This window comes from Coturnix japonica, chromosome 5, assembly GCF_001577835.2.
Source record: "Coturnix japonica isolate 7356 chromosome 5, Coturnix japonica 2.1, whole genome shotgun sequence".
Classification (NCBI taxonomy): domain Eukaryota; kingdom Metazoa; phylum Chordata; class Aves; order Galliformes; family Phasianidae; genus Coturnix; species Coturnix japonica.
In genome coordinates, this window is record NC_029520.1 from 19325910 (window position 1) to 19340413 (window position 14504).

General features: G+C 45.4%; 1 protein-coding gene across 2 annotated transcripts; it reads left to right on the forward strand.

Moving 5' to 3' along the window:
* The first annotated feature begins 280 nt into the window (after positions 1 to 280).
* ACCS (1-aminocyclopropane-1-carboxylate synthase homolog (inactive)) lies at positions 281 to 14279 on the forward strand. Of its 2 annotated transcripts, XM_015864552.2 has the most exons (16): positions 281 to 1442; positions 2575 to 3182; positions 4246 to 4305; positions 5162 to 5173; positions 6567 to 6637; positions 7134 to 7203; positions 8234 to 8300; positions 8652 to 8749; positions 9267 to 9344; positions 10254 to 10354; positions 10621 to 10710; positions 11508 to 11553; positions 11689 to 11830; positions 12396 to 12538; positions 12922 to 13075; positions 13296 to 14279. In XM_015864552.2, exons 1-16 carry the CDS (start codon positions 806 to 808, stop codon positions 13541 to 13543), a joined length of 2625 nt encoding a protein of 874 aa, XP_015720038.1. In that variant the 5' UTR covers positions 281 to 805; the 3' UTR covers positions 13544 to 14279. The 2 variants fall into 2 exon arrangements, with proteins under 2 accessions (XP_015720038.1, XP_015720039.1); XM_015864553.2 differs by lacking the exon at positions 5162 to 5173.
* The last annotated feature ends 225 nt before the right edge of the window (positions 14280 to 14504 follow it).

Here is a 14504-nt window from a genome sequence, read left to right on the forward strand (position 1 = left end):
AGCACCCCGTGCCCCAGGAGCACGGCCAGGTGCCGTGCGGGTTCTCTGCGCCGCTCCGTGCTCTGTAGTGCGCCAACGCGGATGGCCCGGCTCGTCCCTACAAGCACGGCTCCTTCTGGGAGCTCCCCGCTGCTCCATGCGATGTCCGTCGGGTTTCTTTCAGAAGCAAAAGGGACCGCTCCGAGCTATCCCGGAGGGGACGAGCCGAGCAGAGCCGTGCCTGGCACGGCCAGGCGGGGCCACAAGGGCGGGGCGGCGGGCGGGGCTGGGGGAGCGGGCACCTCCCCGGGGCGGAGCGGCTCTGGCACGGCACGGCTCGGCACGGCCTGACCCCGCACAGCCCCTATACCGGCAGGGCAGGGCCGGGCAGAGCTGAGGGAGGACGGCGGGGATCGGGGAGAGGTTCGGGGCCGCTGCGCTCAGCCCGGCGCGGCTCGGGAACGCGGCGAGAGACTGGCACGGACTAAAGTTATCCCGGAATAAGGCTGCACGCATGTGCTGTCACCCCGGATGTGAACATGCCGGCCCGGCTCCCCACTAGCTCGCTCCGCCCGGCTGTAGCGGGTGGGCCGAGCCGAGCCGTGCCGAGCCGTGCTAAGCCGTGCCAAGCGCGGCGGTGGCCGTACGTAGCCCCTGAAGGGCCGGGACGGGCAGGGGCGGTGAGGGACGAGGTGAGAGAGGCTCCTCTGGCCGGGGGGCAGCCCCGAGGGGTCGGGCAGCAACCCCTGGCACAGCCCGGCACGGCCCCGCTCGGCTCGGGGCGCCGGGAGCCGGGGGGAGGGGCGAGCCCGCAGCCCCGGGAGGGATGGATTTTCGGGGGAAGAAGTACGAGCGCGGCAGTAACTGGTCGGACCCCGAGGTGGTGGAGCTGCTCCAGCTGTGGGCGGACGAGTCGGTGCAGTTGGAGCTGGAGAGCTGCCTGCGCAACCAGCACGTCTTCAACCGCATCGCCGAGGTGCTCCGCGAGAAGGGCATCCACCGCACCGGCGATCAGTGCCGCGAGAAGATCAAGAAGATGAAGCTGGAGTACCGGCGCATCAAGGACAACAGTAAGGCCCCCCGGGGCGGCCGCACCTGGAAGTTTTACGACGTGATGGACCGAGTGCTCAATAGCCGGCCTGCACTGGCCTATGGGCCCATGGGTGGCGGTGTGATGGCCACACAGGTGCTGCCGGGTGGCGTGGTGGAAGGCTACCACCACCAGTTCACTGCCCCTGCCCTGCCCTTTGGGCACTCCCAGCACCCCGAGCTGATGGAGATCAAATGCGAGGAGGTGAACTCTGATGAGCACTGCCTGACCCCAGAGCCCCCAGCAGCTGTGTCTTACCAGCAGGGATGCCCTGAAGAGCATGAGATGGAGAGAGCCTTCCTGGAGAGGGCCCAGAATGACTCTCCCATCTCCAGAGTGGAAATTCCCATTGAAACCAGTGTTTCACCTTCAGGTAGGGATAGTCTTCTGTATTCCAGCGTAGGGTTTGCTGCCTTGTTTCCCAGAAGAAGCTGGTTTTGTTCTGGTGATAGACACCTGTGGTTTGTTTTTTTTTGTTTTGCACTGATGTTTGAATCCTTGTTTTTCATGCCCTAAAAGCTTTAAAGTAGAAGGCTAGTAACAGCATTAATTGTCTTCTGGCAGTTCCTGACACGTCTTGGCACAGGTAAATAAAATCTGAAATTACTGCTCTAGGCTAAATACTGCTTGTGAACTCCAAAGGACTGGAGCATCTACTCTAAGCTGGGATAGGCAATTACATGCTTTTTGGTATTGACTGAATGTGACTGGTGCTGTTTGCAGTCCTCATGCTCAATAGTATCAGGAGACCCTCTTCTTCCATTGCAACCTGTAAACCTGCAGGTGAAACTTCCCTTGTGTTCTATTTGAATGCTTTCCACATCTCATCTTTTAGGGTGCTCAACAACAGAGAATAATTGGGGATAATTGTTGCCTAGCTTATTAATCTGCTACCTAGAACTTGGAAAGAAGACATGTTTAGAAGTCACTGGTAGAAACAGCTGAACTGTTTACAGGAGATGAGTGCAGTTGACCATTGCGTGGGTGCACAGAAAGATAGACTCTAGAGACCATGGAGATTACCAACCTGTCTAGGATAGGCTGATGGAAGAGCACAGCCTTCTTGGGAAGAAGAGAGGTGATGGTCAGTGTGAGATTCATTTTTGAGATCAGGAAGAACAGCTGTGGTGATCTTAACCAAATTGTGTTTAAGGTCCCTTCCAACTCAAGTGATTCTGAGCTGTGTCCTCCTCACTGTGCTGAGTGTGTGGGTAGCCAAGGGCAGGATCCTTGAAGTGACCTCAGTAGTGATCACTGAGGTTAATTCAGAAGGTAAGTTAGATTCAGATCAGTGGCTTGCAGCACAGTAGTGCGCCTGGAATGAGAAGTCAAAGACTGAAAACAAAGTCGCATACTCCAAGATGTGCTTGATTGGTTTTGCTTTGTTTTCACCTAAAAACCCTGCTGTAGTGTATTCTAGGTCAGGTAGTGGAAAGCAGCAAAGCACATCCATAGCATTTATCTTGCCTCGTGTTTCATTTTTTCCCACTTTCACACAACCACAGGTTTCAGTGAGCCCAGCATGGCCAATTCATCCCGCATGCAGAACGCAGTTCCTCGGCCCGGCTTCTCCGCTTTGCACCGCCTGCGGAAGAAGCGGAAAGGCCAGCGTGTGAAGGACCCGCTCGACGACCTCCTGCTGAAGACCCTGACTTCACAGCGAGCCATGGAGGAGCGTTTCTTGCAGATGGAGGAGAGGCGGTTCCAGCGGGACCTGGATGTTGAGGAGAGGCGGATGCAGCTGGAGCAGCGGCGCTTCGAGCTGGAGCGGGAGCACGAGTTCCGCATGTTCAACGTTTTTGCCCAGATGCTCAGCATCTTGAAGCAGAGCAATGGCAGCGCATCCCCTTCACTGGCCATGCCTCGAGGCCTGGACTTCAGCCAAATGCTGTCAGAACTGATGGGCCGGGTGGGAGACAACCAGCGGGGGCCGAGAGCCCGAGGGCTGGCCGGGAGCCGGGGTAACATGTGCGGTTTCTGCCCCCCGGAGGGGTTCCGGTGTAGCCCATACCTCTCTGCTCGTGGTAACGTGGCCAACGTATTCCGGGGCTCCGATGAGGAGGGGTACAAAGCGTACCACGCTGACAAGTATGATGAAGACACAAACCCCAACGTGAGTCTCTTAACTAACGCTCGGGACTTTTTCTGCCTGTTATAGCTCCGCTGTTCCGTACGGAGCTCCTCACACACCCCCTGGTGGCGCAGAGGCTGAGTGTTGATGTTTGGTACTGAATGAGTAACAAATATAGTGAATGGAAATAATGATTTATCTGGGGATTACTTTTAAGTAGATCCACAATTCTGATCCTGAACGACTTGAAAATGTCCAGATGTTTTGCAAACTGCAGTCATGGTGCAGGGCAGTGCAAACTAGATTAAGATCCAGAAGCACAGTAATTGTTTGATAAGAGATGTGTTATGAGGCACAAACTGCTAGCTCTTTTGCTAACTTCTACTAACAACGTGAAAAGTAGATAAATACCTAAATTTGGACTTGACCTTTAGTAGTGCCTTCCACCACCAATTGTTTAGACTCCATTTTATGTGTGTTTTTAATTTATTTATCTAACTTCTTCCAGTGTTGAGAATGTGCTGGTAGACCGAAGTTCTTTAGCACTCAACACCATGTTAAATAGTCAGGGCCAGACCCAAGCCCTGCAGCTGCAGAATTGCCTCTCCAGAGGGGAAAACTTGATGTTTTAAGCACTCTCCATGGCTGTGTGCTATGTGGCATTTGAAAGAATGAGTGGAGTGGAACAGAAGGACTGATAACCGACTGAATTTAGATGAAGAAATGTTTCAGAAACATTTCTTTAAACTGCTGCTGAAGCATAAACCTCAGTTTTCTCAGAACTGTTTCATGCATATTTGAAGTTAGATGCACACTGATTCAAGAATAAGTTAAATGTTCTATAAAGAGGAATGAACTGTATCTGTTAGTACTTATCCATTTGCAAAAAGCTTATTGCCTAAAAGCCTGAGTACCTGAGATATGTCTGTGAATGCACACCTGCATATATACCTCTCTAGTTATATACTGCTATGTGAACTGTGCTGTGACTTTTCCTTGGTAAGCTTTCTGGGGGCAATTCAGTGGAATGATAGCTAAAGTGATGTACATTCGTGTTGATTTTGTGTGTGTGTGTCCACAAATGATACACTGTCTCTTTTTCTAGGGCATAATTAATTTTGGCACCAGTGAGAATAAGCTCTGCTGTGACCTGATGTCCAAACGGGTAAGTCCTGTTCCTTGGAGAAATACCAGATATAATATGTGGTTCCTCCTCAGTGTTTTTCCTAGAGTTATTGCTGCTGTTGGGGTTTCTCTGGTAAAGTTTTTCCTCATGAATTTCTTACTGTTGAGAGCCACTTCTGAATCCAGCTATTAGTACACTTATTGATGTTATTTTTCCAGGAGGACAGGAACAGGGAGTTTTCTATTCCCTTTCTTTGTGTTTCCCTCTAGGAGTGTACTTGGCTCATTGAGATACTTAAGACTCAGTACTTAAATGAAGATAAGATGCATTTCATTTTCTCTTACTGACTGTATTCTGTTTCATACGGAGGTTTCAGAACTACTTCAGACTCTTTAATCTCAAGAATCTTCACAGTCTGGGACAGAGGAAGTTGACTCTGTCTGTTCTGAAGCTACACAGTTTGAGCACCCACTTCTGAACTTATCTAAAATTTAAGAGGATGGCAGCACTGAATGTGACATCTCATGAAATCTCTTGAAATCATACTGGGACAGCTGCTAGTTGGATGCTTTGTTCAGCCCCATGAAACAAATGACATAACTCATTAAACAAAAAGAGGCAAAAGTGAACAACAGAGCTGTGCCTTAGATGAGTGTTTCTTGATTTTTCATTAAAATTATAGCTCAGATTCAGCCCCTAGGGTGGGAAGGCTGCTCATTTCCTGACTGCAGCTGCTTGTGTGGGGAAAGGTAGCCCAGTGTCTGACAGTCGGTCTCTGCAGTTTGAAACTCACTGTTACTCCCATTCCACCAATTCCCACCCTCAAAATGTTCCTGTTATTCCTTCCTCCCACACCACTGACTCGGGGATGCTACCCCATCGCTTGGCCTTCCAGCTAAAGGAACAGGTAAGGCAGAGCTGCTGCCTGGTGGCTGTGTGCTCAGAAGGTGCCCTATGGGCTGTGTAGGTTGTGCCTTCCTTCCTTCACCATCCTTTCCCCAAACTAACACAGTGTCTGTAGCAAGTAGTGCAGAAGGAGACAGCAGCAAGTCACGTTTTCATTAGCCTTGTTGTGGAAATGAGCTGTAGTGTGATGAGCTGTCATGCATGTGGCAAGAAGTTACTGCTTCCAGCTTCTTCATTGCAGCCCAGAGTTACAGAAAGGGTTCACTGAGTGCAGCATCAGCTGGGATTGTAGGAACAAATAATATGTTGCTGTTGGGGACAGTAAGTACTCAGTTTCCACTGAGCAAAACAGCCTATTGGATTTATGTCTTCAACTTCTGGCTCTTAAATTGGCTAACATTCTGTTGGTATGAGATCTCAGATAATCTTCATTTTGGTTGGCCCATCTGGTTTCTTAGCCCTTAGTTATCCTTATGGGTTCTCCTTTTCATTACTGCACCATTTTTGGCCAAGTCTGCTGATAGGTTCTGTGTTGTGTTATCTAGATAAGTTTAGGAGAGAGGTCTAAGGAGATGTAGTTCTGTGCTACACAGGCATCAAGAACAACTGCAGGTGAATAAAGGAACTTTAATCTCATATGTTAGGTTGCAGTTCTGCATGGAATGGGATGAGGACAGTGTCTTTGAACTCTAGAGCTTGGCACAAGTTATTAAGCATTGATACGGAATGCTGTGGATTTGTTATAACTTGGTAGACTTTCTCACTGCATGTTAAATATCCTTCCCCCTTTGCACCACCACTCACGTGTCTTGTTCTTTTAGTATTAACTCATAGTCTTAGTTGTTATCAAATATTTGCAAGGTACATTGTACGTAACATTTGTTTGCTCCCTTTTTGTTCACATAAAATGTCCTCTTTTCCCTGATCGTGACTGCACTTTCCCTTGCAACTTCATAGAACTGGATTATGTGAAACCCTGAAAATTACTGTCCTGGAAATGTTTAGATAAAAGCAACATGTATTCTTTATCTAAACATAAACATAAAAAGGGGCTGTAAAGTTTTCACGCAGCTCAGGTGATTCTGACTTTAAGAGCAGAATAAAGTATTTGGCATCCTTTTTGTAGATCTCTGTGCAGAGAAGTTTTGGCTGCAATAATTTGGCAGAAGCCCCCACTTCCTATAAGCGGAAGTTATCACTGATCAGCTTGTTGTGCGCTGTCCCTCCGAGCTGCCTTAATTCTGATGGTCAGTGGCTTTCTTAGTCCAGTTTTAAGGCTGCTGAAGTCCTGTGTGTGCATGTCTATGCAGAATTGTGCCTGCCCACAGATTATGTATCTCTCTGTTTCTGAAATTGGTGACTGTGCTTTTAATGTGTCTTCCTGTTGCTCACAGTTGACACAGACCGATATGAACCTCATGGAGCCACTGCTGCTTCAGTATCCTGACTGGAAGGGACACATGTTGTAAGTCCTCTCGTTTCTGTAACTCTTCTCTGTTTGAGTACCTGTCTGAAAACAGAATGGATGAGTACAAATCACTTCTCTTACACAGTAGCTAAAACTTCTTCTAGGTCAGAAAATCATAATTTATTTTCAAAACAGTGATTGGTCATCCAACTGAAAAGTCCTTTGAAAATCCAGTTTAAAATCATTTTATGTAAGAGAAGATGCTAATTTTCTAAACATTAACAGATGAGCTAACTCCAGAAAGTTCCTTGAAGCCCTGTTAACATGGAGGACTTTAATCCTTTGGTTCTCTTTAATGCTCTTCAGAATTGTCTTGCAGCCATAGCCGTTGTTCATGATGCCTTTGCCATGTATAGCAGTCACATCTGTGGCATGAGCTGTCTGCATCAAACTTTACTGTGCCCTGGCTTTATTTTCCTGAGATGTGGACCTGGGGAAGCCCAGTCTCTTGGAGAATAAGCTGAATCAATATTTGCTTTTGTGTCTTTCTCAGTTTACGGGAGGAAGTGGCTCGATTTTTGACCTATTACTGCAAGGCCCCTGCACCTCTTAAGGCAGAAAATGTGGGTAACCCACTTTCCATTGGTGTCTATTCTAATGTATTGCCATTTGTTATCAAACAATTTCATCTTATTTTTTTAAACAAATGATTTTGTATAATGACAGCCTTTTATCATGTAAATGAGATTGAATCATAGCCATTTTAGTCACTTTTGATGCACACGTCAGCCAAAACATTTCAGTTCTACTGCGTATTTGCCTTATTCTTTACTTCTATTGCCAGCTCCTCATTCCATTGCTCCCAGTGAGGCTTTGTGTTTTTATCTCCTTGTTCAGCTCTGGGTCCTACTGGTCTCGTGTCCCTCAGCCTTGACAAAGAGTGCCCGTTGTTTCTGATGGGTTTAATTTCATTCTATTTTGCTGTTACACCACAGGACAAAATCTGTCACTGAGCCAATGGCAGTTTTACCTGGCAAGAACAGACATTTTCAGACCTTGTGATGGTGTTATAAGGAAGGTATCAACACCTGAGTCTTTGCAGGACTTGCTGATTTGGGAGGCCAGGCTCAGTGCACGCATGAGTCCTGCTTTTGCTGGGTGGGAGAGGCAGCAGGAGCCAGTACTATTGCTGCTCTTTGGGCTGCAGTAACTCAGCAGAAACTACTGCTCCACATAAACTGAAGTAATCACCAATCAGTTTGCTGATCATTGCCTCTCCAAGGCAGCAGATTCTACTTGATGCTTGGATTGAAACTCTCGGGGCCTCTGTGCATCAGTCTTCTAGAAACGAGAGACAAACTTGCTTCTCTATGCTTCTGTTTATGCTATTGCACAAATCTGGGAGGAGGTAGGAGCTGCTGTTGTCACAAAGAGAAGATAAAGCATAATAAAAAGGCAACTGGAGAAAGGATTGTGAAACAAAGTCCAGGGTTAATGTTGTTTCTGGTGGAAGTAAGATGTCAGCAGGAAAGTTCTGGGAACATCCATGCTAAAGGATTAGGGAGGGAAATGGATTTTGTTAGTTTTGTCAGACATTTTGTGGTGGTGTTTCTATGGATGTATTTATCACTAGCCTCTCTTTTTCTTCTCTAGGTGATTATTCTGAATGGTTGTGGCTCTTTGTTTTCTGCATTAGCTACAGTCCTTTGTGACCCAGGGGGTAAGCAGATTGCTGGAAAATATCATTAATATGTTTTTTTTGTTGTTGTTATTGTTGCTTGGAAATAATGTGTTACATAGTTTTAATACCGTTTTGTGAAGGTGAAATAGTGGGGAATTAGCACTATACTGCTTATGCTTACCTGGGATACTGAGGATGGGTGTACAGTGTCCCAGTTCTTGCAGAAGGTTGTAGAATTGATACAGAAAGAAAGTAGAGAAAAGAGTAGTAACATTACAATATTTCCAAAGTGCATAACTGTAAAAAAGCTTTCATGCTCAACTGAAGTCCATTAGAGGAGAAGGAAGGACAGCAATCTGTTGCTAACAAGTTTTGTTGTCTTGGTTTTAGAGGCTGTTCTGATTGCTACTCCCTTTTATGGTGGTATCACCCAGAGCGTCTTCCTGTATGGCAACGTCAAGCTGGTGTACGCCTATTTAGACAGCAAGGTAGGAGTTGAGGAAAGGGAATACCGAGCTCTGCAGTTAAAAAACAAGTGGGTCAGGAAAGAACAAGGCTAGGCAGCAGCCTGTGATTTCATTTATAGCTGTGAAATTGGACACATCGTTTCCAAGAAACTTCCAAGACCATTAGTCTAGTTTCTGGTCTTGTCCTTTTCTTGTGTCATGCGCCCTGTAAATATGGCACCTGGTGGGGAAAAATAGCCATTTTGGAGTCAGGCATGTGTATTGTTCTATAGGAGATGGTCTGTCCCAGAGGTGTAAGAACACATGGCTATTGTGGCTTTAGTCATTAAGGATAACCAGAGAATTCTCTGCATGTGGCCAGTCTATGGTGAAAATTTCTTTGATGTTATGTATTTTTTTCTCTTTGTAATATAAAAGGGGAAGAGGATGGATGCTAGCCATTATTGTTGGGTTTTTATTTTGTTTTGTGAGGAATGGCACGAGGCAGTTTGTTGAAATAATTTGGCCATATTAATTTTATCTTTGTGGTGTGTTTCAGATTACTGGAACAAGCACTCGGCCTTTTCAGCTTACTGTGGACAAACTGGAAAAGGCCTTGCAGGATGCCCTGGCAGAGGTGAGTATAGATGAGCTTCTCATTACGGGTCAAAGCTACAGTATGTTTGAGATGGCTGGTCCCAGATGCGAACTGAAGAGCAAGACATTTTCAAAATCTAGCATCTGGCATTCTCAGGGTCCTTATAGACAGCCTGAGGTCAGTCTGCTTGCAGATCCTGCCTGCTCTTGTGGTAGAACATTCAACTGCAATTCCAGGAGGAATCTTACTGTATCATGCATACCTGGGCATGCACTAAAATGTAGGGTCTTTTCAAGGCTTTTCCTTCAGTAGTGCCAGCTGAGTTACCCAAAATGTACTGCTCTAAGTAGTGCAAATGCATCCACTAAGAACAGGGTGAATTGCAGCAGGGAGTGAGAGGCAAATCTAGAAGGTAAATACAGATGTGTACCACCTGTCTGAGTATTTAGTCTGTAATTTTTGAGATTATCCTAAACCCAGCATATGTTTAGCTTGATCTTTACATCATTAGCAGCTGACATCTCCAGCCACTTGTGCTCTAAATATGAGCAATTCACATCCATGTACCTCAAATTGCTATTTTTCTTGCCTTATTAATGGGCAGTCTTCAGTAACCTGCAACTTAACAATGTTGATACAGATTAGAGAAAGTTCTCTCTTATGCTGAGAATGTGCGAAGGCATCTTATAAATGAGCAGCAATCATTGCAGACTCACCGTTTTCAAACTCATAGATTCATTCTGTGACATTTTCCTCAGTTCACTTTGCAAGTGCCATCATTATAGAAATGTCATTTGTGGCTAAAAGTTTTCTCATACAAATCTGACTTTTGAGGTGAAATATCATAGTAGAGGCTGAGTCTTGCATCATGCTCACTGCTCCTTGGAGAAACTGAAAGTTTTCCCATGGTGAATGCTCTCTTACTATCATGTTGTTTGTGTTCTGCAGGGAGTAACTGTAAGGGCCTTAATTCTTCTGAATCCCCAGAATCCCCTTGGGGACATCTACTCCTTGTCAGAGCTACGGGACTACCTGGAATTTGCTAAAAGGTATGCCAGTTTGGAAGGCTGAGATATCCAGAGGCAGATACAGCTTTTAGAGCTTGGTGGTCTACTGTGCCTTAATTTATCTGTGAATATCTTCTTAGTCAGTTCAATATGCATAGTTCAATATAACAGACATTCTGAGTTGTGAAAAAATAGACTGTGCTGCAGAATTTGTTGTATAAAGGTGGCCTTTGCAGGGTTCTGAATTTCTCTTTGTTTCTCAGCCAGAAGCAGCATTCTTTTCTAATTTCCATTTTGTCCTTTTGCAGACACGAATTGCATGTGATAGTAGATGAGATCTACATGCTGTCAGTTTTTGACGAATCAGCCACATTTCACAGTGTCCTAGGCATGGACAGGTAAAATCAGCTCCTACTTCCCTGGCCATCTTCCAGTGACAATTCAACATGATGCCTTGCTGAGAACTTGTGACTGGAAGTTAAGTCATGAGCTAGCAAATTCTGAATCTGCCTTATATTGTGGGCTTTTTATTTTAGCTTTTTTTAGTGTGTGCTTTCATATGTGCTTGTGATAGTCCCCAGAAAGTTGGAAATGGATGTTTCATTCCTTGGAAGTGAGGCTTTTTCTTTCCCACCTCAGCATTCTTTACCTCTTTCTCTTACTTCTGTTGTTGGCTGTAAAGACCTTCTGTTGCTGTTTACATTCTCTTTTTTTGTACAGTAGTGACTGATCACAGTGTTGTTAGAGGTTTGAGAATGGGTTTTATTAGGTATTGATGATGGTTCTTATGGGTCCCTTCCAACTCAGGATATTCTACAACTGTGAATCTCCTTCTACAAAGAGTTGTGGTTTGAAAGAAAGAAAATTACTTTAAATTTTTAGAAAATGTATCTATTTTTAGTATTACATTTGCAAACTTAGTACACGCAGGAAATCTGCACATAAAATACAGCACTTAGTGTGAGTATCTGAAATGCTTACATCTGAAATACTTAAAAATTGTGTCTAAAATTTGTTCCTGGGAGTTCCTTGCTTCTAAAGGCCGGTCAGATTTGGATTTTCCCTGCTTGAGCAGTGATCTATGCTGTGCTGCCACTGTGTAATGCTGCCTCTCTATTTTTGCAACACTGCACTGGTGATCCAAAACTTCAGCACCTATGACACTAATTGCCCATCTGCATCCTTCTACATACAGATTGCCTGATCCACAGAGGACTCATGTGATGTGGGGAATAACCAAGGTGAGTGCCAATTGCTGCTGTGCTGCGGCTTCCTTACTGCTATCCTCAGTCTCCTCGAGTTTGAAGGAACAAAGCAGTGTTAGTAGGAGCCCATCCTTCCTGTTCAAAACAGTAGTCTCTCTGTGTCTTCTGCAGGATTTTGCCGTCTCTGGGATTCGTTTTGGTACTTTGTATACAGAGAACCAGGATGTTGCTAATGCAGTGGCTTCTTTGTGTTATTTCCACGGGGTTTGTGGACCAGTCCAGCACAAAGTTGCACAGCTACTTAGGGACAGAGGTGAGTCAATAGCTAATGTAGGATCCTCATGCCATCCTGTTATCTTGGTACTTGAGGGGATTCTGTCCCTTTAATTTCCCCAGTGGTCTCTTATTTGTGTGGTCAGCTTCTATCCATTATCCTGAAGCTGCCTCTGTAAGCTGTGGCTGACAGCAACAACAGAGGAGCACTGCAGAGTTCTTCATCAGCAGACATGGAGGAGCAGCTCTGAAGAAGTGTGATAACTATATGTGTAAATGCAGCAAGTGTTGTACAGAGCAGGGATCGCAACCTTGTATGAAAAGGAAAGTGGAAGGGGACTTCTAGCTTTACCCTAGTCTTGCGGTGCTAGCACTCAAGCTGTAAGAGCCATGAGCACAGCAGAATGGTAAAGGAGATGTGTACGTGCATGAAACTGCTGCATAATTCTTGTCCCCATTTCTGCTTTTTGAGGAAACAGAAAAGGAGTTGTGGAAGGACGAAATGTAAAATGGCACTGTGGCTGTTTTGGAAACCTTAGTCAATTTGTGAGTTTTATTCCTAGTCATTTTGTGATTGATTCTTTTTTTTTTAATCTTCTGGCTAGAATGGATCAACCAGGTGTACCTGAGGGCCAACCATGCCCGCCTGAAAGCTGCCCATACATATGTGACGGATGAGCTGAAGACACTTGGGGTTCCTTTTCTCAACCGCAATGCAGGCTTCTTTGTCTGGATTGATTTCCGGAAGGTTGGTAGTGTTAGGAAAGGAGGCTCCTCCTGGGTTGAGGGCAGCTACATGGTGCAGCTTTGTCCAGGGGAAAGTTCAATATTGTGATAAGCTTTTTGTTAAAGTCTCATTGGTTGTCTGATAAGCAGAGGAACGGGTGGCCTGGTATTTCTGTGCATGCTTTTCCTTTTTTTTGCCTGTGCATTTCCCTCCTTGCAGGAATCTTACTGCTCTCAAGCTACTTTCCTTCCCATTTCTTCCTTTATATCACAACTGCTGTGTTTCAGAGGTAAAAGGTGGCTCCCCTGGCCTTTGCAGACCTCATAGGAATCACATATTCATGAGGGTCTCTGTGAGTTAGCCTATATGTGACTAACCTCTGGCCCTTCTGGTGACTCTCCCAGTACCTTAGGACAGGAACATTTGAAGAGGAGATGCTGCTGTGGAGGCGTTTTCTTGATAACAAGGTCCTCCTATCATGTGGCAAAGCCTTTGAGTGCAGTGAACCTGGATGGTTCCGCATCATCTTTGCTGACAAGACCAACCGACTACAGCTGGGTGAGTGATGCTTTCTTTTGTTTTTCCTTCCACTAGAGAATCTGCTGCACCATTTCCTCCTCTCCTTAGTCCTGAACTACCTTATAATTATTATCCTCTTGTCTTTTCATTTTTTCTTACTTCAATGCTCCAAATTTTTCTGGATCTGACAGGGATTTGGAGATTGTTGTGTCTTACTTAGATTCACCCACTAATGTTTCCCTTCCTTTTACAACTGCAGGTATGCAGCGGATCCGCAAGGTTTTGGAAGAACAAGAGCGGGAGATACTGTCTGAGGAAAAGCAGCAGCCTTGTCAGTCAGATCAGGATGGCAAAGCAGATAGCACAGATGAAGTCATTTTTGTATCCCGCCACCAGGAATCTTCCTGTGCTGGTAGTTCCAATCTCAGTGACCTCATTGGCCTCCTGCAGCAGCAGATGCGTTCATCTGATTGGCTACAGAAAAATGCAGCAGAACAGCTTGCGTAGAGAAAGCCAGAGATCTACAGTGGAGGAAGCAACAGGGGCCAGTGTACCTTTAGGCATGTTCTTGAGCATTAAATGAATGGTCCTGGGCCCCTAAGAGCTCAGCACTGACTTTCAGCAAATAATATATTTTCTGTACAGAAAGAAAATCACTTTGTAAAATCCCTCCTCTACCCCACTTGATGTCTCTGATTTGTATTATATAGGTGATTTCCTTGGATTGGGGTGAGGGTAGGGAATGGTGGGGGGCTTTGTTCACCTGCTGCATCATTTTATTTTGTATTTCATTTCTAATGAATATGCTCTTAACTCTCTTATAAGGTCCTGTGGTGTTGTGGTGTCTTTTTTTATATACTTCTCATTTCACTCTTTCTGGGAAGGTGGGGTTTGAGATTGTTAAAATGTGTAAGGTTTCCCTTTTCCTTACTGATACTCGGAATCAATTATTTCAGTGCCAGAATATGACTGTTTTCACAAAGAGATGCTTTTGGGAGATAAAATGTCAATTCTAAGGTAGCCTCAGTAAGGGGTAAATAAGCTCATGTACCAAGCCATCTCCCTGGGTGAGGCTCTTAGAACATGGTGATTTAGTTTGAGTTCTGTAAAGCTTTTTCATTTTGAGTTGGTTTCCATTCTACTCTTGGATCAGTGTCTAACCCCCTTGGCTGGTAAAATGCCTGTTTTTGTTTTTGTCCTTCACTTTGTATAAATAAAAAGTGCCCATTGGCTTCTTAGCCTACTATGTCCACAAAAGAACTAGGAGTGGAGAGGTGATGGAAAGGCGATATTCTCTCTGCAGCCTCCCTACTGCTGAGGTCCATCCCTTCTAGTTAGTTGTGAGATTACTCACAGGACACTACTGAGAATGTTCCTTGTACCACTGGGCTGAATGTACCTACTTTATGCTCACAGGTTTTCAAGGTGGCACCTTCCACTGTTACCTGAACAACTAAGTCTATCAATA